Below are 22,951 nucleotides of genomic sequence, written 5' to 3' on the forward strand. Positions count from 1 at the left end.
TAAAATGTTAAAAGCACTGAAATGAAAAAGCTCAAATGTTTTTTATTATTAAATGAATTTTTAAAAAATGTATTAAAAAAACATATTTTGGCTTCAATTCACAGAAATGTACACAAAACCACAGATAACCAGAGTTTTGTTTCTTTAAAAAAAAAACACCATCAGTCCATCTGACGCCGTCCCCGATGTCCGAGCAGATGTTTAGATTTCAGCCAGAGACTTAAAACAGCGATGGCATGAATCCAGCTCCCGATGGCGAGCGGTGCACAAGAGCCTTGTTGACATTTGCAATTCCAAATAAACTGAGCTGCGTTTGTTAGAGTTCTTCATCCTTCACTGCTCAATCATCTTTTGCCGATGCGACTCATTTCATATATTTACATTCATACACGAGTATAAGAAAGAGCTTAAAAAAAAAAAAAAGAAGTAAAAAAACCACTCCAAAATGCTTGATTTTTGTCCCTTCTGGTCAGACCTGAAACATCACCGGAGCATTAAAGGACCTCAGCGTAAATAAATACCAAGGCTACTTAACGATGCTGAAGAAGGAAAAAAAAAGCCAGGGAATAGAAATCATCAGAAAAATGTATTTCCTCCGACCCCAGTCTGGGGGACCAACGTGAATTCCTTGGTTGGGTTGTAAATTTTTCATCCGGACTCGAGGAACGCGCGAGTACGTGTAAATCAGCGTTGTTGAGATAAAGATCAGACTGCGAGGGGGGGGGATGATTATCCCGAGCTGGGGAGAGCAGAATCCATCCGTGTGTTTACACCAGCGCGGCGGCTGATGGTCGCAGCGTATAAACGTGATTACAGGCGTAAACACGGGGTTAATAATAACGACACTTGGACGTCAGGATGTAAACGCGTTATTCTGTTTCCGTGGGCCTAATATTCAGTCACCGTCGACGAGTGTTCGTGGAAACGGCTGTTATCGGGACCGGCCGGGTTCCCGTGGCGCCTGATGAAAGCAAAGCAAAGGAAAGGAAAAGGTAACAGAAATATTTGCTCCCTCGCTTCAAAGTGAGGCGCTTGGCAGCCTCCACAGTGGCAGGTGTTGGTGTCCGAGTGCCTCCCTCGTCGTTGCAGACTGGAGTCTTTTAGTGTCACGTGCGTCTGGGGGGAGCGCTCACACCAGGGAAACGCCCTGCCCGGGACGGTTCAGGGCTGCCACCACGTCGGGCCTCTCCACGCGAGCCAGCACGGAGCACAGCGATCCCAGGGTGGAGCCCTCCTTCTGCGCCCAGTTAGAGAGGAGAGTGCGGGCGGGGGCCTCGCCGTGCCCAAACAGATCCAGCTGTTCGGGCTCGTAGCCCAGTGCTGCGCCCACCTGCCTCCATCCCCGGCCTGCTCCTTCCTGCAGGAGGTGTTCCACCTCTTCCTGCCGGTGGGGGGGGAGGTTGATGTACAGCCGGTTGTCCTGCTTGCTGTCCCTGTTAGTGCCTGCGGGAGGGGGGGTAAAGACTTGAAGCTAAACTGCCAGTATGACAAACAGGGTGGCAAAATTCTGATGTCAATTTAGCTCCGGGCTGTTTTAAACGCTTAAAAAGCTAATTCCCATTGTCGTCTTCAGGTCAGTCACTGTAATTCTCTTCAGGTCTTAAAATGGTTTTACTCAGCCTTCTGTCATGGGATTATAGAAACTCAGCGTGTCATGCTGCATTAATAAAAACAAACACGGGCAAGCTAACGAGGGATAATTGTGATTTACGTTGGAGGAGAACTTTGTGTTTTCTCTCCAAAAATGAAAACATAATTACACAGAGCCATAAACGTCTCCAATACGACTCCTTCTGAGGCTTCGCCCAAATCGGATGGAGGTCGGGTTTCAAGGAGCTTGTGCTGAACCCACCTTTGCTCGTCTGGTTGTCATGCAGACTGTGAGAGTCTACAAAAACCCCGCTGTCACTCTGGAGCTTCTCGCCCTCGGGGGAGGCGCTCAGTTCGGCAGCGCGGGCCTTGGAGAGAGCCCTCTTCTGTTTACAGGACCTCCAGCTGAGAGGACAGAGGAAAAGAGGTCTCAGGTACGCTTCCGTCAGCAGGACTACTTTACAAAATACCCATTTTATCATTTTATGCTACATGTGGAGGACCTTGGAGACAGCCAGAGTGAACTTACCACTTATAACCCACATAGATAAACAGACCCAGCACGACAGCAGCCAGAACAGACACGTAGGCCAGAATGTTGTTGCTTCCACTCTCGTCCTGTGGGGTGAATTTGGGTGTCCCCGGGGTGGGACTGGCCTCCACTTTGGTCACGTCCTCCAAGATCGGCCAGCGGGACGCATCGCTCGTCCCGTCGACGGGACGAGACAAAATGTCCAGCTGCTTGTCTGCAGACAAAAAGGGGGGAACAATTGGCGTCGGGGGCGGAATTTATGCATGTGCACAGCAGAAACGCATTTGGGCTGCAGTAAATTTCGCCCGGGAATAATTCCATGGAAGCCCGAGTGACGGTTGCAACGATACCCTAAGTCATCCCGGCCCCCCCGGGGTTTTGAAACCTTTCATTGCCTCTCTTTGCGAGCCTTGCTCTCCCTCCTGCAGTCGGTCTATTTCAGGATCAAACGGGACAAGGTAGCGCGCTGACCTCTGCGGGGTTGAAGGGTCGTGACACATGGGACTAGAGTGTGTCCAGATGACCTCACTCCAGGAGTGCAAAGGAAGCCGTTTGAGAGCCGGAGCCTTGGTCAGGGCAGGCGGCTCGCTCTGGTTCTAAAGCTCATCTCGGTCGTTAACCTGAAGACCTGCTAAACTCGTACCAATTATTACAGCGCTCGGGCCCACTCTGGTTTTTCGCTGCTCGTGTTTCCCAGCTTTGCCGCCAGTTGGGTTGAAATGTGGATGCAGGTGTTGACCACATGTTCTCCGTCCTCTTCCATTGAGTTTATTCTTTTATCTTTAACAATAACCTCCAGTTCCCACATTAGATCAATATTATGGTATGGCTGCACAAGTACGTCTTTAGCGTCAGTGTGAAAAAATAGAAATGCGTTTGAAGCACTGAGAACAGAAACATATGCATTCCTAATTAATCAAACCTACTCGGTTTTCATTTAATAGTGTCTGATTACAAATGTTCACAGTCCCCAGGAAGCGGCGCACGACCTAAAATGGACTCGAGTCCTAATTTTTTTTGCATATGTGCCTTTTTCATGTGGTTCCTGGCCAGCGAGACAAAGACAGAACACGAGCAGCTGTGTCGTCTTTACTCACCCATGCAGAGCGTGTCAGAGTTGGGGAGGCAGGCTCGGATTTCCACCTCGCTGTCGGAACACTTGGCGCAGACCTGGCACGGTTTGGTGGTCCTCAGCTCCTCGGAAAATGTTCCGGGGCCGCAGATCTGGCACAGAGTGTCTCCCTTCGGGCCGCACTCCCGGACGGCTCCCTCGCCGCGGGTGCACTTGGAGCAAGGCGCGCACACGCCGTGGACACCCCAGAAGAAGTAGCCGCTGTCGCATTCGCACTGCGTGTTCTCAGTGGCGGTACAGGAGGCCAACATGGGGACGCTCAGCGGGCACTTGGCGCAGGGCTGGCAAGGGCCGAGCCCTTCGGATGAAGAAAAGGTTCCTGGGAAGCAGAGGGCAAACTTTATCTCCGGCTTTAAGGAACCATTCCTGTAAACCTTCCAGCGTCTTGGACGCTTGACAGAGATAATGAAAAAGCCAGTAAAACAAACGCTGTGTTCACGCAGAAACCTGAGATCCGCAGTTTCTTACCCTGTGGGCACGGTGCACATTTGGTATCCGCTTTCCCGCATTCTGCCACCACGCCGGATCCAGCGGGACACAGGCTGCAGCACTGCCCCGACTCGCTGAACTGTCCACTGGGACACGCATCTCCAACGGCAACCTGGAGAGGGGAACCCACAGTCATTACTGACACTGATCTTAACTAGGGGGGTTTTCAGCCTTTTGCCATAGAAGGGAAAGACATCACACGCTGTGCTGTGTAATTAAATAAGCCAAGAACTGGGTGAGCCAAAAATGCCCCTTTTTATCTGTTAATCTGCCTCAGTTTTTGCCCCTCGAGTGCCCCCAGCTCTTATCTGTAAGAGGGTAATGGAGAACCCAGCTCCAGTGGGGGGCATAAGGGATAGATTTGACATTCTGAACAGCTTGTGCGGCAGCGTTGGTGCCTGATGTGAGTGGCTGGCTTTAATCAAACGCCTCTCGACCGGCGGGGGGGGGGGGGGGGGGGGACTGAAGACAGGGTGCAGGGAAACACTGGAGGAGGAAGCATGAAGAGCTCCGACTCATTCCACATCACCGTGAATGACAATGCGTGCTGTTACTGTGTGCATGAATATGGAACGCGTCTGCGTTTACAGAAAAAGGAGGGGCAGGTATATTAAGAAGCCAGCTCCTGCCCCAGGCAGGGGTGTCAGTTAACCAAGGCTGCACAGCATGTATGTGTCTGACTGGGTGACAGGGGGGGGGGGGGTCCCTTTGAAGTTGCAAAAGCCTGCAGGTGTGTCTTGAAGGTCAGCACTTCACTGACTCCCCTTCTCCAGGCTCTGAACGACGGCATCCTAAACATGCACACATTTAAAGGAGTTTGGCCGATCAAGGCCCGGACGAGGGGGGGGGGGGGCTAACAAGAACTAGCAGATGTCTAACAGCTAACCCCCTGCAAAGGGGGAAACAGGGGGAACAGACACACAGGACAAAGTAACACCTCTCTTCATCTGCGAAGAAAAATCCCCACGGAATCAAAAGCAGAGAGCGCTCGCGGGAGCCCCTCCAACGTGATTCCTGTCGCGGAACGCCGCGCTGATACGGACGGAAAAAGGCTTTGAATCAAAGTTAGCCTCGCCCCAAAAACAACAGCCAGTTCCACTGGGGCGCTTACAGTGGAGCCTGATGATATCTGAGCGCCAACCACAGGGCCAGATCAGAGGTATTAGAGTGTCGGGGTGGTGGGATCCAGCAGGCGGCTTCAGAGGAACGTCTAGACCGTGACTGGACAACAATTACTCCTAACACAAAGGCCCTGTGTGACACATGACGCACCTCTTGCTCGCTGCAGCTAACGACTCAGCCCATTGTTTATACTTTGATAAATATTTGGTGCGTTGGTTCCCTTTTATTTTTACTCTTCATGAGTCTGTAGCTACATGAGCTCTGTGAATCTACCCAGAGGCCAAATCTTGGCTTCCAGCAGGAAGTGCCATGGGCTTAGCACTTTACCCACTGGTGCCCAGTGCACAATAAGACAGTTCATGCCCCACTGAAGAGTGAGAACGAACACAAAAGACTCCTGTGGATGCCCATTAAAGTTTTATTTTGTTTAATCACTACAAAACATTGATTTATTTATTCATAGGATCCTGAAAATGAACCACCTTACAGTATTTGCAGGTCTCATTGTGAGCAGCCTGACCGAGGAGCCCCCGGAGCTGCAGTTGCCTTTTTCGCCCCCATTTAGACAAGAAGCAGCAATAAGACTAGAGTCCCCTGTGAGAACAGACGGACCACCGAGGAGCGCTGCTTTCAACGAGGCTCTCAAATCTACGGCTGCCGTAGCCACTCAGTCACCACCCATCACACACGCGCTCGCGTTCAGGACTATGAATTGATTTCCATCCATTGTGTCCAGTCCAGAGTATTAGTTTCTATTTGGGCACTAATTCCAAACCCCAAGCAGGAGGTCAGAAAGAGGTTTGGAAACATTTTCCATGCCTCTTTCAGGCAGCACACGGGCCGACATTTCCACAGTTAATATAATCCCTGAGAAAATAAACACACAAAGGACACTTTCTGTGTGTGGTGTGTGTGTGTGTGTGTGTGTGTGTGTGTGTGTGTGTGAGGACGATTATCCATGATTCACTCCGGTCTGTCTGTGACAGCAACAGGCAGATGTTGCTTTACCTGCACATCTCAACCCCAACGATTGGCACGAGGCCACCAATTAAAGTGTTTCTTGCAACAACGTGACACTGAATTAATCCGCTCAGAAATGAAACATCATACGGTGGCCTGAGTATTACTGTGCAGAGCTCTTTACATACTCTCGCCTAAGTACTAAGAAGTCCTTTAAACGTCTTAATGATGCCATTTAACAACCCTGTGGAAATAAAAACGACGGTGATAACAAACAATCTCCCCCGGACTGTGATCACCCCCCCTCCACACACACACACACACACACACACACTCTCTCTCTCTCTGAGAGAAAATGATGATGATAATCGCTTTGCTCCGGACATCCAGGGGCAGCAAGAAAAGGAAAAAGTAAAGCCAAATTCAGCAATATTAAAGGCAATATAAGCCTTACACAAAGTTAGCAAAGGCAATCATGAGGTATGTATAAAATAGCTGTGGTACGAAGTGCAAACGTTCAGTTAGAAGAAAAGAAACTGAACAACGTTGTGTTTGCATAGCAGTTGCAAAAACAACAGTATGTCATCATAAAAGGAAAGAGATACACATCTTTGAAAGGGTTTTATCTGCACCCTTTCATCTAACAAAAGTGTTTTCACTCTGGAGAGCATGTCCCGGCAGGACTACAAGCCCCATGGGCTTTCGGAGGAGAGATGAGTGTGTCAAATTATTGTCTGCCAGAGTGGAGGCAGGGGCCTTCTTTTCACACGATCCCGCCTTAATAATATGCTTAAAACCGCAAAAACCTGTTGAGAAAACTTCAGAAATTGTTCTATTATGGCCACGAGTGAATCATCTTGATTAAATGCGTGTTCTCAGGCATTAATGTGATGTTATAGCTTCCTGTCTGCAGACACACAATGGTCCACATGAGCTTTTAACAACCTCTGCAAAAATAATTGAGTTTCATTCCACTTTGGTCATCATCTATGCGAGTTTCCCCTCCCTCTGCCCCTTTGCCACATTAAAACCAGTATATTCTTCTCAGTGGACATGTGATTGCCTTAAGGACATACGACTTGTATTAACTTTTTTTTCTTCTTTTTGGAACAATGATGCAAACCTGAACCGGATGGGCCACATTAAGAGAGTGGGCCACGTTAGGAAGTTCAGTATAAAAACTGGGCACAGCACAGTCTTGGACCAGCATTGACCAACTGTTCCTTACTTTTACCAGCAGAAGCCCGCAGATGACAAACAGTCTCATGTCTTCAGTGTCCGGAGAGCCGTCGAAGGGGACAGATTGGTGCGTCTCCAAAACCTCTGGCGCAAAGTATGCTCTCACCAACACCGGCCCGCAACTATCACCAGAAAAGCTCCAGTATGGAAATTTTAAAGAGTCAGTCTACTAAAAAGTGCTGTTGTGGGGGGAGCAGTCCGTTTTAGTCCCGGAATGGATGTTTTACGCATGAATAACCGGCTTTACAATCGCTCCTGTGTAGTCCGCAGAATCCCCCAGTAACTGCTCCGTGGACACATTTCCTTCTTTTAATGCATTCCCCGCTGCGAGAGTTAACACAACGTTTCTTCTGTCTCCGCTGGCAGGATGGGCTGCCACCTCTTCAGGAGCAGCTTTGCAACAGATGAGGCAGGGGGGAAAAAAACTCCTGCGAAGTTCTCCTGGAACTTTTCTCCTCCCATCTTCTCGGCTTTCAAACGGGCGCGCTGATTGGCTGCATCGCCGCGCCCGCAAAAAAAAACCACCCAAAAACCAAAAAAAAGAGAGAGAAAAAACCTGCTGGAATCGGCAAAAGAATGCAGGATTTATTGCGTTAAAGTAGCTGTAAAGAGCCATAGGAGGAAAATTTCAGCATTGAATGAAATTTTTGCATTACAAATTAATTGAATGGTCAAATCGCTTCTTTTATTCCTAAACTCAAATTTGCAAAAAATAAATCAGGACTTTTGAAAATGATATTATTTCAATACCTTTCACAAGTATTAAAGTGCTCAAATAATGTTTGGGTAGCTTAATTGTGGTATGTTCAACATGAACATGCAATTATTTGACTTTTTGTACATATTTGTGTGACAGCTTTAATGTTCAAGCTTTAAATATAAAATCCTAATCAGGGACCAATTATTTAAATTAAAAAGTCTTCCGTTGTGCAGTTGCTTCCTTCCTTTTGTAAAGGCAAAAGCCCGATTAGGAAGAACAAAGAAATATGTCTCTTGAAGTTACAAGGTTTATTATAGTAAATCACATAGAATTAAATCAAACAACCAACAGTATTAGAATAATAAATGTCAACTATGACCTTTAACAGAATCAGAGCTCGAATTACCAGGGTGCAGTCTGGACACCAAATGGAGTTACAGACAGGTTTTTACACTATTCTAGGGAGGGCTCCCTCACACATACCTGTTTTCCAACTAATAAATGATGGATCATATAGTGAAGGCGTTTACTTGTACCTTTGCACATCTTGTCTCCAGAGAACGTGCATATTATACACTCTTTTCAACTTGACAGTCTTAATTTTCCATTACACCTTCAATCATATTTCCAAAGATATACCAGGGCAAACATATGACCCACGTGTAAATCTAATAATGCGACTTGACACATTTCACAACCATGGAGGGATCCTTAAAGGGCAGAGATCAGTTGAGCAGAGATCAGAGACAAAAGAAAGCCATGCGAATCAAGCTAGATGCCCCCGAGGAGAAGCGCATGTTTGATCTCGGCAATTCAAAAGATTAGAAAACCAACGCAGGGTAAATTACACACCTTGTAAATTCTGGTGAATGCATCGCAGGGGGGCTGGGAGACTTCAGAGGAAAACAAATGGAGAGATCTCTCAGACACAATACTATTTGCACTTCAAAGTCTGCTGAGGGACGAGGGGAGACAGGGAGGACGCCGCCGCTCTGATACATTTCACTCTCACAGAAATCTGCATTCGCGTGCAGGAACAGATAAAAACAGCCTGAACAGATAAAAACAGCCGAACGTGCTCGTCATCTGCATTGCAGACGTTCTTCGTTTTGTTAAGAGCTGACCCAGAAGAGGGTTGTGGCTGCTGAAGCCATTATCTTTCTTCCTAAAATGTCTTATTATCAGTGCTTTCCTTCATTTTTGGCACCTTGGGTCAACATGAATACTTTTGCTGTGCATTAGAGGAAAGATAAAATAAACACCAGCTCTTCTGGTCCGTCCTCCACGTTCCTTTGCCCACGTGGGAATGATAGGGTGGTTATTAAAGAACGCACCGTTTGTCTGAAGGCCTGCAGTGAAATAAACCAGAAGAAGAAGGGTGGAGGAGGGTTAGCCAAACTATGACGGAAGCGTGTTTCAGGGCCGCTGCAGCTCTTTTGCAGGAGCGACTCGAATAGCACCAAAATTGCAGCTTTTGCCTACAGCCATGCTCTGATGGCCGGAGAGGTCAGACGGAGATGCTGCCAGTAAGTGAGCGTGAGGCGTCGACCCCTCCCACCATTGTCAGCAGGACCACATGAGAATGGCCGCGGCACTCTTCACCCTCCTTCTCCACTTCCCTTGTTCGCTCGCCTGCGGTTTGTATTTGACCGGGGGTCTACAGCTCAGTTTTATCACCGCCGCATCCCTCCCCCCTCCCGCTGAATTGTATCCCTGGAGGTGTTTATGGGGAGGCCGACAGGATGTTCAGCCCACCGGGAGATCAAAGTCTCCCCTACAAATAAATGCGCTCTCGTTCGGCGTGACCTTTTCAACTCTAATAGGGTTAACATCACAGATGCTCGCAAGGCTGGGATTACAGTAGCCAAGCTGGATGGCTGACGTCGTGACCTGGGATCCGTTTCCTTCCTGCTGTGGTTCACACACAAGGATCGGAGCTCAATTTGCAGTAATGGATGGCAATCTTCCTCACGGGGGACCGCAGCTCGGGGTGCAAAGTTGCAATTATCGGTCATATCAGAGCAGCTTCAGGACGAAGCAGACGTCTGACGCAGGCAGGAGCGGCAGAGAGGGAAAACACACAATTACAATTCCATCTGTCGTATTTAATTTACGAGCAGCACAGACCAGCTTGATTTTTTTTTTTTAAGGACAGTGTATTTTTAACATTTTCCAAGAACAATACAGAGTAACAGTAGTTAAAGGAAGAAAAAACAGGGGATCAAATTCAAGTTCAAGGCAGTGCTGGCCTTCGATTTAAGGCTTGTGTGTTAATCTGAGCCACAATATCCATACAATTTACATGAAATGTTACAGTATATATATATATATGATGATTTACACCTTCACCCACATCCTGATTGCAAAAGTACAAATGCGGCGGAATGCACTGATTTGGATTAAAAGAAAAGGCTCCAAAAGCTGCTGACATCATCTGCACAGCTCGAGACTGCAGTGTTTTGGTAATTAATGAATACGTAGCGGAATACATGACCCAATGTGTTTATCTAGAGAAAGAATGCGAATACAATGAGAAGCTGAAAAGGCGATTTTAAAGAACAGAGAAGTTAAAAAGATTCTCTTTTTAAGGCATCGGAGGGGCTTCCCGGCATTCTGAATGCGTGTGCCGTGTCATGAGTGTTGCATTATCTGAATCAGTTCCCTTTGTCTCCCTCTGCGAACACGACACTGCATACCAACTACTTTGTTCCAACCGCAGCAAAAGGAGGCGGCAGGAAGTGAATTCTTCTGAAGCACATCAAGAGACATTAGGCTCACGTGTTCCGGAGTCATCAGATGTTTTCTGTTCTTGATAAACTGTGCAGAGATCTCTTTTCATCCAGCCAGACTTGCATGAACAGAGCTAAAACCTTCAGTGACGGGAGTAAAGTATGTATATATGTTCAAAATTAACATTGAAAGGCACATATTTGAGCAGATAAGACAGGGCTGTAGTAACTGAACACAAAGGCCTTTACTCCATCGTGTTAAGGCATCAGAAGACACCAGCGTTCCACACTTAAGAGAAAAGTTTACATTTTCTTTCTATACTTGACCAACAAAGCAGTTATTGCTTTAGCCGTAACAGTTTTACAGGTTTTTCAGCCGAAGGGAATGCAGATTCTCGCCATGTTTCTGTATTGTCTGTGGTATCGTGGTGCACGGATTTCCCCTCCGGTGCAAAGCCACAAAACCTCACAAAGGTGTTCAGCAGCGACCTCTCTGAACTCGCGTCTGTCTTTAGGGTGTCGACCCCCTTGTGGTCTTTGTCGGTATTGCAACATTGAACTCTGAAACAGCCAGCACATTTTTTTTTTCAAGTTTTCAGGAGTTTTAAAAAGACGCCATTGTCAGAAAATGGCTTTGAGACATTCAACAGCACGGGTATCACAGCTGATCCTTAAATGAGACAGAAGTAGGGATGTGGAGTCTGGGGAGTTCACAGCGCCCGTGGTGCCCAAGGCTGTTTGTGCATCTGCGTGTCACACCCTGGAAACGTGACTCACGTAGTTTACAGTTCAAGAGTAGTTCACAACCTCAAACACTGAGCTGTCCCCATCTTTGGAATGATGCAGATTAAAAACAGTGCACAGCTGTGAATGGAATACGCCTTAAAACAGTAAATCATGTAGGGAATTAAAAAAAAGTGCTCAGTGTAAAGTTGCTCTCTCGGAGAGATCGGTGGCTGACGGGGACAGTTTCCCAGCATGTACTTCAAACAGGGAAGGTCTCTGATGTCTGATCTGCGCGGGGCAGACCTTACTTGTCGGCATTCTCGGTGGGATTGTATTCCGTTTCACCCGACGACACCTGAGAGATCCGACGTGTGGAGCCCCACAGGCGGCGGGAGAATTGTCCTGAGCGAACCTGAGAACAAGCAGGGAAAACGCGTTCGTCTTCGCTTGAGGACTAAGAGTTGTTTGACTAAAGATCCCCAATTATCATTTGAAAACAAATCCTCAGCACAGGACTCACTCCTCCCCCACCACACACACTCCCAAGCTTGCATACAAACACACACTGGCACCCCACTTCCTCAGCTCACAAATACTTGACGTCCTTCTCACCTCCTCTGGTTTTCCTGCCCCCACGACAATCAACTTCCCGTCTTCCAGCCCCACTAAGATGTGGCTGCACTCCTTTGTGACAGAAACACTCCTCACAGGCACCTTCAAGGCCAGCGGTGCTACCGGAGCATCCAGGCTGTTAGAGATGTAGCAGAGCGTGAACAGAACCCTATTGTGCAGGATGCTCCGGGGGAATGAAGCAGCCTTTACCTGTATAGATCACGTATGTGGAGGCTTCCTTGCGCGGTTCCCAGGATGACGTGCTCGGAGACCAGGTGGAGCGCCGTCACCTGCTCTTCAGTGGTGAACGACGACAGCAGATGGCCATTCACCGAGTAAACATGAACAGAGTACTGGCCCTGTGGGGAAAGACCGAATTTAGGATGCGTTGGACGCCACAGCAGTGGCCAAAAGACAGTGTTCCAAGCAAAGTTTTACCTTTCTACGAGAGCATCCCTCCAGTGAGGTCTGCACCACGATGTGGCCCTCCATGCCCACCTGGAGCTCAGAGATCTGGGCCGGTAACGAGCTTTTCCCGGGAGGCCGCAGTGACCTCAGGAACTGTCCTCGTCTAACTGTGTGTACGATTACAGTCCCGTCCTGACATACAGACAATGCAAAGACTACTTAGTGGAACGTTCAAGTACTTTTTTTTATTCAATTATTTTAACTTAATCTAAATTTTTATACATTTTAATGCATTCACTTTTACTCAAGAATGTACTTCTTAACAACCCTGAATGAATTTTAGTGTTGCTAGGAGGACAGGGGAAGGAAGAACACATTAAATTTGAGCGAGGATCAGAATGAAGAGGAATCCAGGAATTTTAATTAAAGGGGCCTGTTGCGCCGTAGCAGATGTATATGATCTACCGAGAGCTGTTCTCCTTTTTGAATGTTTTTTTTTATACTTTGACAATGCAAACCAGGGTTCATAAACCAAAGATACACTCAGCCAGTTTATTGAGGACTTTCAGCAAGCTCTAAAGCTCATCATTTTTGGCATCGGCAGAGACAAAATAGATCTGAAAATAGATCCGAGATCTGAAGCCTTAGGAACAACAAACATGAAACTCGGACAGAGCCAGATCAAGCCGGGTTGGCTGCGGTTCATTGGTGATATTAAGCTTTCTGAGTATGAATTGGCGGCAAGATAAAAATATTCAAAGACTATTTATATCTGGTAAGGGGGAGCTTCCTGTGGCTGGCATGGGTTCTGTTGTCACTTCTAATCTTAAATTTAGATTATATTATAAGTATATAATCTCCTGGCATAAGGACTGTGTACACAAGTGCTAAAAATTAAAGAGGGGAAAGTTTTTCAGCCATTTTTAAAGCATCAAACAGTATGATTAAACTTTGGACAGTGTTTATGGTGAACTGTATCATTCTCCGTAATAAACCGAACTAATAAGAAATTAATCAGCCACAAAAATGAGCTGCATTAGCAACTAAAATAAAAATCTCTAGAGGCCCTGTGGATATTTCATATTTTGAAAGGACGTAGATCTCACCTTTGACCCAGAGACAGCCATGTCCAACTCAGTGCTGATAGCCACACACGTGACTTCCTGGTCATGTCCACAGAGAACCTGTACTGGCCGTGGGGAAAGTCCGCTGGAAAACCCACCCTGACGGTCGATAAAGCGGTAAGATTGATGGCACAGTGTGCGAGCCAGATGGAGCGAGAGCGAGATCAGATGATGCTTACCTGCTGGAGAACCTTCCACACGATACAGGATGTGTCCCTTGATCCAGAGATGAGGTAGATGCCACAGAGATCCAGAGCCAAGCACGTAACTACATCTGTGCGAAAGATACAAGAGCAAAAATGAGCCGTGCTGTGACAAAGTCTGCCTGCGTGAACACGACCAGAAGTTCTTACCAATGTGCCTGCAGATTCGGCCCACCAGCTTGCCCTTTCCCAATTGCGTGACACGGAGGCTGCAGTCCCAGTGTCCTCCACTGAACAGCAGCCGGCCATCGTTGGACACCACCAGCACCCGGGCGCTCATCTCCACCCCGGTAGAGAACGGTCCATTTAAGAACCGCTGCATCCTGCGCCGCAACACCAGAGATCAAAGCCAGCTCAAACCAAGAAATAGGACCGAGCCTAAATGTGCACTGGATTTACAATCAGCACATTAAACTGTCAGACATCTACAAATTAAAAACCCGCAGGCAGGGTTCAAATGCTTTGCGTGCTGATTTATTCTGATATGCTCGAGGACGTTTTAAGTCAGATCCACTTAACCAAATTTCAATTAAACGCGCTTTGATGCTTCACAGTTCAAGACACAGGGCCAAGCAGATGTTCTGCCTCCATGGAACTGCCACAGATGTTTTATAGATCTTTTGACTCCGCTAATTGATGGTGCATCTCACAAAAACCCCAGGACACTTTCGACATCGTCTAAACTTGGCAACAACCGGCAATACTCATGTTTTTATCATCATGAATTAAAATTTGATTAAACATTGTTATTGTTCTAAAGTGATTTCACTTTGCTCTGAAGACCAGATGATAATTTTCACTTGGAATCTGGAAATATGGGACTTTCAAAGAGAAAACTCACTTGGGATTCGACATGGTGGGGTCCTTAGTGAACGTGAAATAGTTGGCAATGTTTTTGTCATACGGCAGCCAACTGTGTGTTCCTATCAGCCCATTCGAACTCACCGTCACCTGCATGGCAAAAAGTGCATGGGTTGCATATTAAAACTACATTTATGACCACAATCAGCTGTTTAGGCTTTCGAGAAATTTTCCATTGGACTCTCACCAGGATATCAGAGCCCTGAATGATAAAAGAGCGGGTTTGGTTCTTTGGTACCACTGCCTGGATCAGAGGAAAGCCATCGCTGACCACCTGAGGCGAACACGGCACACATGAGTGGTCACGGAGCAGAAGAATGTGACCCAAAAAGGGATATTTAATAACCCACCTCTACAAAGGGCCGCAGTTTTGTGAGCTGTTCGAAGATATTCAGGGGCACAGTGTCCAGGCGGGCCTGCCGCCTCACTGCGTTTTCAGCCGACATGCGGGAAGGATGAGGCTCCTGGTGGATAAACCAGAGCTGGATCAGAATTCCCTTTATATTGGAGGGTTTTTTTTAAGGAAGATGTGAATTAATGAGGGTTTCGGACCTTCAGGAGCTGGCAGGGAGTCTGTCCAAAGTTGCTGATGATGCCTTCCAGGGCTTTCCGCTCTGTCTCATTGGCAATTGCATCCAAATCCACTGCACCTGTAGGGCAACAGGCAGCAAGGCTGATTCTAATTCAGGGACTCAGAGAAAACAACAATGCGGGCTTACGCCAGAAGCAGCAATCACTCATTCTCACCCTCATACGTGCAATAGTAGAACACATTAAGAGCTTTTACAGCCTCTTCTCCTCTCTGTTTGTAACCAAAGATCAGATCAATCCACTCATGGAGGTGGCTGGAGACGTACTCGGATTCCTGGAGGTTGACATAAGCCTGATGTCACGTCATGTTTAGAAAAACTGCAGAACTGACAGGCTGCAGCCTGGAGTCTCACCAGGGCCTTCATGTGCATCCTGATGAAGTCCTCTCTTGATGCGGCCCATCGAGGAAGCAGAACATCCGCCACATGGTCCTGTGATATCTGCAGACGTCCCAGGTCAAAGCCTAACCAAAACAATGCAGCAGCAATCCATCAGCCTCTTTGAAAGGGAAAGAATAACAACTGCTTGCGTGGACCTGAGAGGGCGGTTCTTCCTCACCATTCAAGTTCTCCAGGAATTCTGGGAAATAAAAGAACTCTGGGATGAGCTCTTTGACGTCGGCCGGACTCTCCATGCGCGCCTGCCAGGCTGCTGCCACAGAGTGGAACTGGCGGTCTGCGCAGTCGAACCTGCGGCGCGCAGAGTGAGTTTTTAAAAGCTGCGTCACCTCAGGATATATATAGAATAATAAGTCCTCACCTGCCGCTCTGCAGCTGGATGTGCAGTGTGGTGAACGGCTCCATGCGGATCATGTAGTGCATGACTCCTGCTGCGTTGGAGTAGTGTGTCCCATAGTGGAATTTGTCGATGGTGCCTGTCGGATCCTCGAAACTCTCGTACCTATTGAACGAGAACGAGCACGTTGTCAACGGAAGCCAGAAGTGATTCCACTTTAACGATAATGAATACAAAAGCAGATTTTTCTGTTTTCAAGCCTTTACTTTTCTCTGACATTCTGCGCGTGCCGTGGATTGACCACACCGATGGGTTTGGACAAGTCTCTGAAAACTGCCGGGTCGTCCAGATCCAGAACGGGAGAGGCGTAGTCACACAACACCCAGGGGAACTGAGGAGGAACAGCGGAGAGGTTCCGTTACGCTGCAGGGTTCTAACGGCAGGTTCATCAGGAGAAAGCGTGAGGACTCACCACTGGATACTGTGAAAGGTCGTTGTAGGTGCGGCCAGCAATGGTGTTCAGCTGCATCAAGTACTCAAAGTTGGAGATTTCCCTGTTCACCCATTTCTGGTGAACACATCAGCATTAGATTTATTCATGGGATTGGCACATTTGTTTTATATTAACCAAACTTTACGGAGAGCTCATGATTAAAAAAAAACAACACCTGAGTGAGTCCAGATGCCTTCAGGAGCTCCTGAGGGGAGCGGGATCCAAAATAAAAGAGATTTGGAGGCCGCAATCCCAGAATCCTGGAATACACTTTGTTTCGTTCCTGGAAAGATTTTCAGATCTTGCTTACAGAAGCATCAGATTACATTAGATTCAACGAGAAGGGAAAAGTCACCTTCTTTCTGAAGTTGATGAAGTAGTGAGCCTGGTCTATAAAGAACAGCTCGAGTGCAGACCGTCGCAGGTTGTAGCGCCTTAAATGGACTTCCCTCAGCTGAGACAGAGGCCTCTTGAAGTCATACCCAATTCCTGATGTCAGAAATATGATTTAAGAACAATTAACAATGTTTTTTTTATCCTGAACGCCAAGCCTGTGGGAAGATTTTCTAACCTTCCTCTGTCTCTTCTTTGTCACTGCTGATATCGTAGAAATAAATATGGTGCGTGGTCACCTCCAGGCGGCCTGGAACAACCGCCACGATGGTGATGAGCTCACACTCCTCAGACAGGACCAACTTTTCTTTCTGGCTCTCCTCCTCCCCCTCCACCCTGTCAGTGTAGGGGAGGGTGAAATTGCACGTTCCAGATCGTGTGTTTACATGAGCCACATAGGAAAGATGGCAGCAAAGACTCACTTGTCCTCCAAAAGGCTGAAGTCCTCTTCTCCTAACTGGTCATCCTCCATGTCACTCACTTTTGCCTCCTTTGCGACAGCCAGTGGCAGGGGTTCGGAGCTGCGGGGGCTGTCAGCCCCTGTGGAACACACACAAACACACACACAGTTTAGCAACACACTACAAAAACTACAATATTTAAAGCCAGAATCATACCCATGTTGTCCCTCTGAGCACTGGCATCGCTGTGAGGGTCATAGTTGTAGTTGGGCACCAGTTTGAGACGCATCTTTGAATAGGTCTCAGCACTAGACAGCTTCCAGTTCACCTCTGACTGCACTCTGGAGATAAGAAACATTGAAAGACCGAACTCTTAGGAGGTGTTTTAAGCTTTGGAACTGAAGAAATGTCTGAACTGGTCACACCTGTTGGCCCATGCCCCTCTCTCGCTGGTCAAAAGCCTGCGAAGGGCTTTCCAGTGCCGCCACACTACCCCCTGCTGGCTGGAGATCTGCTTCTGCCAACTGAGGTATCTGCTGTTCTCAATCTTGACTCTCCTCAGGTAGGGGTCCAACACCACTTCCTGCTCCCACACAGGCATGCCTCAGATCAGTAACGTGACAGATCCACACTCATATTTCAGCGACATATCATATGAAAATGTTCATGACGTGAACCTGAAATTTGGACTTGCTGTCCGATCTGTCTTTGTCCCGTCGGAAGGCTGTGCTCATCAGGTCGTCAAAGCAAGAATTCCAGAAATTAGACATGATGTCGTGGCACCTCCCAAAAGTATCCAGCTCATACTGCTCCATGGTGGGCCGAACCTGTGGGAGGTTTAGAGGTTTTTAATGCAACTACGATATGGCTGCCCACAAAACCAAATTAGACAAAGCATTGCATCATTTATAGAAAATATACACAAAATAGGTCAAGTCTGAGACATAATCATCTACAAAGTATCTACTGCACCACGATTGTATGCTAAAAACACGAGGACGCCGATTTTCACATCATCACAAAGCTTTTCCAATGACGCCTAAGGTAACATGGCCAGAAATTATGAAGAAATTAGACCAGGACAAGCTCCAAATCTGTCTAAACAGCAAAAGTTATGCCACTCTGGCTAATGTATCGTAGAATCTGTATATATAAGTAATCTAAACAAAACAGATTTACGAGTGCTGACCGTCACACCAAGGTTATAAATCCCCTGGCTAGGGGCTAGCATGTCTGGCATCCATTCATAAATTGTCTCACCTTCAAGTGGGAACATTTAGTGATTTCTGCTTAAAACATTGTACATAGCAGGATGGTTTGGGAGTGTAGGGTGTCTAAAGTTGTGACATCATTTCTTAAAATGTGCATTTGATTTCTCATCCTGCCAAACCAGGAGGGAACTGGTCAAAGGAGGAGGTAAGACCGAGACTCCTGTATACATGATGTAGACAGTTATATCTACCGAGTCATAATAAAGGCAACAGAAGCTCACTTTACTCCCCAAACACTGACCTCCTGCTGGTAAAATCCCTGCCACTCCACAGTGTGACAGAAAGCCTTCAGGTCCTGAGCGAAGGTTGTGCTGCCGTTGGTGATGGGCAGGTTGGGGAGCAGCTTGTTTAGGGTGATGGGGTCGGCGTGCTGGTCAAGCAGCGTCCGTACGATAGGCACCAGGTGGGGGAAAGTCTCTGAGCGTTCGCCCTCCACGTCGATCATTACCCCTCCAGGCCACAGGTGGGCGCCCAACTGCCCCAGCAGGAAGCACACCTCCTCCCAGCTCAAACACAGCACAGTCTGGAGAAGGCTGTGGAGCTTCAGGTAGGCCATCTCGGACACCTGAGGAGGTGCAAAGGTCACATCACTTCCTGCGCTACAACGAGCAGGTCACAAAACAGAGAAACGTGTTTCCTGTTGCTTGAATCCAGTAAGAAATTATTATTAGTAGTAAGAAAAATGAGTGATCATAACATTAATGACAATTCAACAAAGTTCTCTTGCTCTAATTTTAAAGTCTGCTGTTGAGGTAACAGCATATTTTGAGGTTTCCTTATAGTCCCATTTTATGAGCAACTCAGATTTACTGTAGGCAAATTAAATGCAAAGTACAGATGCAACTAAGTAATCGTTTGAAATTTTAACCCCCTATTTTCATTTTAATCAGCTCTTCCAGCATTTCTCTGCTTTTAATCTTTATATTCCATCAATGTTGGTGGAGGGTGCGTTTAATTTCTTACAGTTGATTGTCACAATGCAATAAACATAAACTCACTGAAAAGCAAATAGCTTTGGGGGGGGGGGTGTTCACTACTTTGAAGATGTGCACGGCCTGAGCTGAGGCCTGTGGGTCATACCATTTATGACTGCTCGGGTTGTTCCGCCACCCACAGTCAGATCAGCAGCCATAACACCAACAAAAGACACCCTTTCATACACAACACTCCCTCGGAGGAAAATGCTGCTGGGCCGTTTAGGAGGAACGGCCCATACAAGGCCTGGTTTTAAAATTTCCTTATCAGCTTAAACAAATATCACATCCTCCTTGTGATTGATTTTGTAGACAGTTTGACCACAAAGATATCACAGGCAGTTAGCAATATTTATTTCTAATGCTTGGAGGATAAGTTGGTGAAGCAAACCGGTGAGCGCTGCTGTTTGATGTATCCGGTGATGATGCGGAGGCCAATCTGGGCCATCTCCTTGAGTTCGGCATTCCCGGGGCTGCCTGGGGTGCTGTGCCAGGCTTTCAACTTATCCAGCAGGTTCATCACACCTTCAAAGATCTGCAAAAGAACAACGGCAATAAACAAAAGCAGCAGCACAAAAAGGCCAAACCAGTTCCCACGCCTACAGCATCCATGACGACCAGAGCCATTCAGTGCTTCAAATCTACCGTAACATGCATTTAAAAGGGAGACGCAGATGGTATTAAAATTTCACCTTCCACATATACAGAAACCACACCCTTCAGTCCAAGCGGGAGTTAAATATCTGGACTAAAGGCCATCACAATATCATTAATGGTACAATTTATACACATTTATACTACACTTTCTGTGTGAAGTTATTATTAGTTGTAATTATTGTTAGTAGTGGAGCAGGTCGGCTTTCTGCTCACTAAATAAATCACAGGAGAGGTCACGGATGGAGTTCAACTGGATGTCAGAGCGCTGACATGGCCGAATATATCAAACATGCACAACAAGTGCGACCAGAGACAGTTTGATGACTGCAGAGATGAGATAGAGTTGTTCTGCCAGAGCATGCACGTGCAAAATGCAGTCAGGGCGTTCCATCTGATTAGTGGGGGAATTCAGCATTTTCTTCACATGACTCCTTAAACTGTTAGATTACAAACTGCATAGGCGCAACATGAACTGATAACAGCATTTTACCAGTGTTACCAGCTCAGTTAGACATCTTTTAAAGATGAAAACAAGACTAAGGACACAGCATGAGTAACTGTACAGTCGTGTAAATTCAACTTGTGTGTATTTATAGAAAACAAATGTGTGGCCTGCCTTGGACTGGTATGTAGTGATAGACAGCAGTAACACACCTGCTTCTGTCTTAGGTGTTCTCAGGTTACATAGGGAGAAGGTTTGTTTTTTTACGACCAACTCTTTGTCAGTGCAGGCTGATCATTTCTGCACCTTAGTTGTGTTTTTATGTGATACCTTTTCGCTCCACAGCGAGTGGTTGTCGGTGCCCTCCGCAAACAGGAAGTCCTGCAGCAGCCTGAGAAGCCGAACCAGACTGGGGCAGAAAGGAAGGGCCACTCCCTGAGCCACCCTCAGGTCCGACAGAGAGGAATCCAACATCATCTCCAACAGGCTGGCGAGCAGAGCGGCAAATGAGTAAAATGTGGCAGAAAAGGGGAAAGTGGCGTAGCTGAACGTGACTATTTGTTTTGAACATCACACAAGCCGCATGAATCAGGCCGGGCTCATCGCTGACCTGCGTTTGATATCATCAGGAGGGCGAACCAGCTGGCAGGACGAGCCCAGTTTTGTGAGAACAGAAAAGACCTGTCCCCTCTCTCTCCACACCACATCCTCCACCCCCTCCACCCCGCTGCGGCTCCACAGCACGGAGAAGATGATGTTAGTCAGGGTGTTGTAGAGCTCCTCCTCGGGGGTCTGCTATTATAAAAACAGTAACACTAAAATAACACATTTTTTTGGTAAAAACAATCTCTAAACACACACAACAAAAGCAACTTGCAAAAACACTAAAATAGTAAGAATTCAATAGCTGTACCTGTGGATTGGATGTATTGGAGATTGTGTCTCCAGAAGGGTCTTTCCCATAGCTGTTGTCGTCCAGGACGTTGGACAGGCTGGAGCTCTTCCTGGCTCTGAGCGGTGGGAAGGGTTTGCTTTGTTCTAGTGGAGACGGTGTGTTTGTCAAGCTCCCTGCAGGAGTGTGTGTGCCAGTGTCCATCATGCTCCCCAGCTCCATGTCGAAGGGCGACGAGTCGAAAGGGGAAAGGGGGTGATAGTCCCTGCCCTCCTCATCAGGGCGAAAGGAGGTGTTATCAAGACTCTGGGAGATGGAGGATGATAGGCTGCCCTGGTCCACGGAATCGAACGATTTAAAATTGAGAGTGCCCGTGAAGGTTTTCAGGGGACCTCCGCTTGGAGGAGACTGAGACAAGTCGGAGAATCCCTCGGAGATGTCCCGCTGTCCCCCATCGTCTTCCTCTTCATCCTCGATGTCCTGCGAAGTGTGGTAGTTTTGGAAGACATCCGCGTCCTCTATGATCAGAGACTTCTCCCTGCGCAGTGAAGGTCGGTATTTTGGGTCAAAGGAGCTGTGAGTGCTGGAGTCCACGATGCTGGCAGCGTGGGAAGCGTAGGACTCCTTCACATAGAGCTTGGTGAGCACGTCCTGCCAGCCCGCCTGCTTGGCGATCTGCTTCACGTAGTCCTTGTTGTCGTGGATCAGGTGAAAGAGCTGGGGAACAAATGTTAGGGGCGACATTTCAAACTCGACAGGACATAAAAGCTAAAGTTAGAAGTTCATCAAGGATGGGCAGGCCTACCTTTCGACAGATATCCAAGCGAACACCGAGGTCAGCACGATGGGACAGACTGACCACAGCAAGGAGATCTCTGAAGTTTGGGCTGAAATCTATGAATCAACCATATTCTGTTAAAATAAACATCTTAGCAAGTTTATCAAGTATGGAGTAACGTTGCTGTTTTAAAGTTACCTGTAGCGAGAACCTGCTCATACAGACAACGCACGGTCGTCATAGTTACGGTAAGATCTTCAAGAAAACACACCGGGCCGAGATACCCGAAATCCTTTAGCTTAATGCGCTGCTTGTTGCACTCTGACACTCGCTCGCTTTTGAGGATTTTATATAAGACCTGGAGAAATGGAAAAGAAGTTGTGAGTTTGATAACGCAACACAGGGAAGAAGCACCATCGGATTAAGAGTAAACCCCGGTCCTCACCCTGAAGACACGCTCTCGGACCTCATCTCCGAAGCTTGGATTGAGCAGTACACCGTAAAGCTGCTCCACGCCCCACTCCAACAGTACTGTCTGCACCTGCTCCAGTCGGGGGCTGATTTTCAGCAGCTCGTACAGCACATCCAAGGCCCTCACCATCTGATGGAGACAGCAGGACATCGTGAGAGAGCACGCAGAGGAGGAACAAGTATAAGGCATTACAGAAATGGTCAAAACATACCTGCCCCTCCTCTCCCACTGTGAGGATGTAGCTGAGGACACTGTGGAGCTCCTCCTGTGTGGGAGACTTGAGAAAGTCTTTCAGTAAGCCGAAGAGAGACGTCTGAATCGTCTGTTTCTCGTCAGACAGAGGGCTGCCATCTTTCTCCACACTGTGAAAATACAAGAACATGTATGCCTAAGCTATTTTTACAAAGATAAGGACAATTGTGACC

The 22,951-nt window shown here is 47.3% G+C and overlaps 2 protein-coding genes across 4 annotated transcripts in view; both read right to left on the reverse strand.

Annotated features, from left to right (window-relative positions):
• Positions 1-22: 22 nt before the first annotated feature.
• Positions 23-7,480, reverse strand: nradd (neurotrophin receptor associated death domain). Its single transcript, XM_057045013.1, has 6 exons — positions 7,054-7,480; positions 3,723-3,855; positions 3,220-3,573; positions 2,120-2,336; positions 1,853-1,995; positions 23-1,443 (listed from the first exon to the last, which is right to left on the reverse strand). The coding sequence occupies exons 1-6, from the start codon at positions 7,090-7,092 to the stop codon at positions 1,130-1,132; spliced, it is 1,200 nt and encodes a 399-aa protein (XP_056900993.1). The 5' UTR covers positions 7,093-7,480; the 3' UTR covers positions 23-1,129.
• A 577-nt stretch (positions 7,481-8,057) lies between these two features.
• nbeal2 (neurobeachin-like 2) overlaps positions 8,058-22,951 on the reverse strand; it is a 29,217-nt gene continuing 14,323 nt past the window's right edge. For 2 of the 3 annotated variants that reach the window (XM_057044998.1, XM_057045000.1), the window contains 33 exons: positions 22,738-22,888; positions 22,500-22,655; positions 22,253-22,412; positions 22,082-22,170; positions 21,298-21,993; positions 20,995-21,179; positions 20,715-20,871; positions 19,677-19,820; positions 18,553-18,876; positions 17,718-17,867; positions 17,466-17,623; positions 17,257-17,381; positions 17,062-17,179; positions 16,818-16,975; positions 16,602-16,735; positions 16,422-16,529; positions 16,226-16,321; positions 16,020-16,144; positions 15,778-15,918; positions 15,577-15,707; positions 15,372-15,481; positions 15,175-15,292; positions 14,980-15,077; positions 14,778-14,891; positions 14,615-14,701; positions 14,408-14,517; positions 13,717-13,889; positions 13,543-13,637; positions 13,346-13,462; positions 12,270-12,431; positions 12,042-12,190; positions 11,832-11,967; positions 8,058-11,631 (listed from right to left, as the gene is read on the reverse strand). In XM_057044998.1, the coding sequence (XP_056900978.1) occupies positions 11,524-11,631; positions 11,832-11,967; positions 12,042-12,190; positions 12,270-12,431; positions 13,346-13,462; positions 13,543-13,637; positions 13,717-13,889; positions 14,408-14,517; positions 14,615-14,701; positions 14,778-14,891; positions 14,980-15,077; positions 15,175-15,292; positions 15,372-15,481; positions 15,577-15,707; positions 15,778-15,918; positions 16,020-16,144; positions 16,226-16,321; positions 16,422-16,529; positions 16,602-16,735; positions 16,818-16,975; positions 17,062-17,179; positions 17,257-17,381; positions 17,466-17,623; positions 17,718-17,867; positions 18,553-18,876; positions 19,677-19,820; positions 20,715-20,871; positions 20,995-21,179; positions 21,298-21,993; positions 22,082-22,170; positions 22,253-22,412; positions 22,500-22,655; positions 22,738-22,888 (5,083 nt within the window). In that variant the 3' untranslated portion in view covers positions 8,058-11,523. The remainder of the gene's footprint in view (positions 11,632-11,831; positions 11,968-12,041; positions 12,191-12,269; positions 12,432-13,345; positions 13,463-13,542; positions 13,638-13,716; positions 13,890-14,407; positions 14,518-14,614; positions 14,702-14,777; positions 14,892-14,979; positions 15,078-15,174; positions 15,293-15,371; positions 15,482-15,576; positions 15,708-15,777; positions 15,919-16,019; positions 16,145-16,225; positions 16,322-16,421; positions 16,530-16,601; positions 16,736-16,817; positions 16,976-17,061; positions 17,180-17,256; positions 17,382-17,465; positions 17,624-17,717; positions 17,868-18,552; positions 18,877-19,676; positions 19,821-20,714; positions 20,872-20,994; positions 21,180-21,297; positions 21,994-22,081; positions 22,171-22,252; positions 22,413-22,499; positions 22,656-22,737; positions 22,889-22,951) is intronic. The other variant, XM_057044999.1, reaches the window with a different exon arrangement.

The sequence above is a fragment of the Takifugu flavidus genome, chromosome 10 (genome assembly GCF_003711565.1).
Source record: "Takifugu flavidus isolate HTHZ2018 chromosome 10, ASM371156v2, whole genome shotgun sequence".
NCBI classification, from domain to species: domain Eukaryota; kingdom Metazoa; phylum Chordata; class Actinopteri; order Tetraodontiformes; family Tetraodontidae; genus Takifugu; species Takifugu flavidus.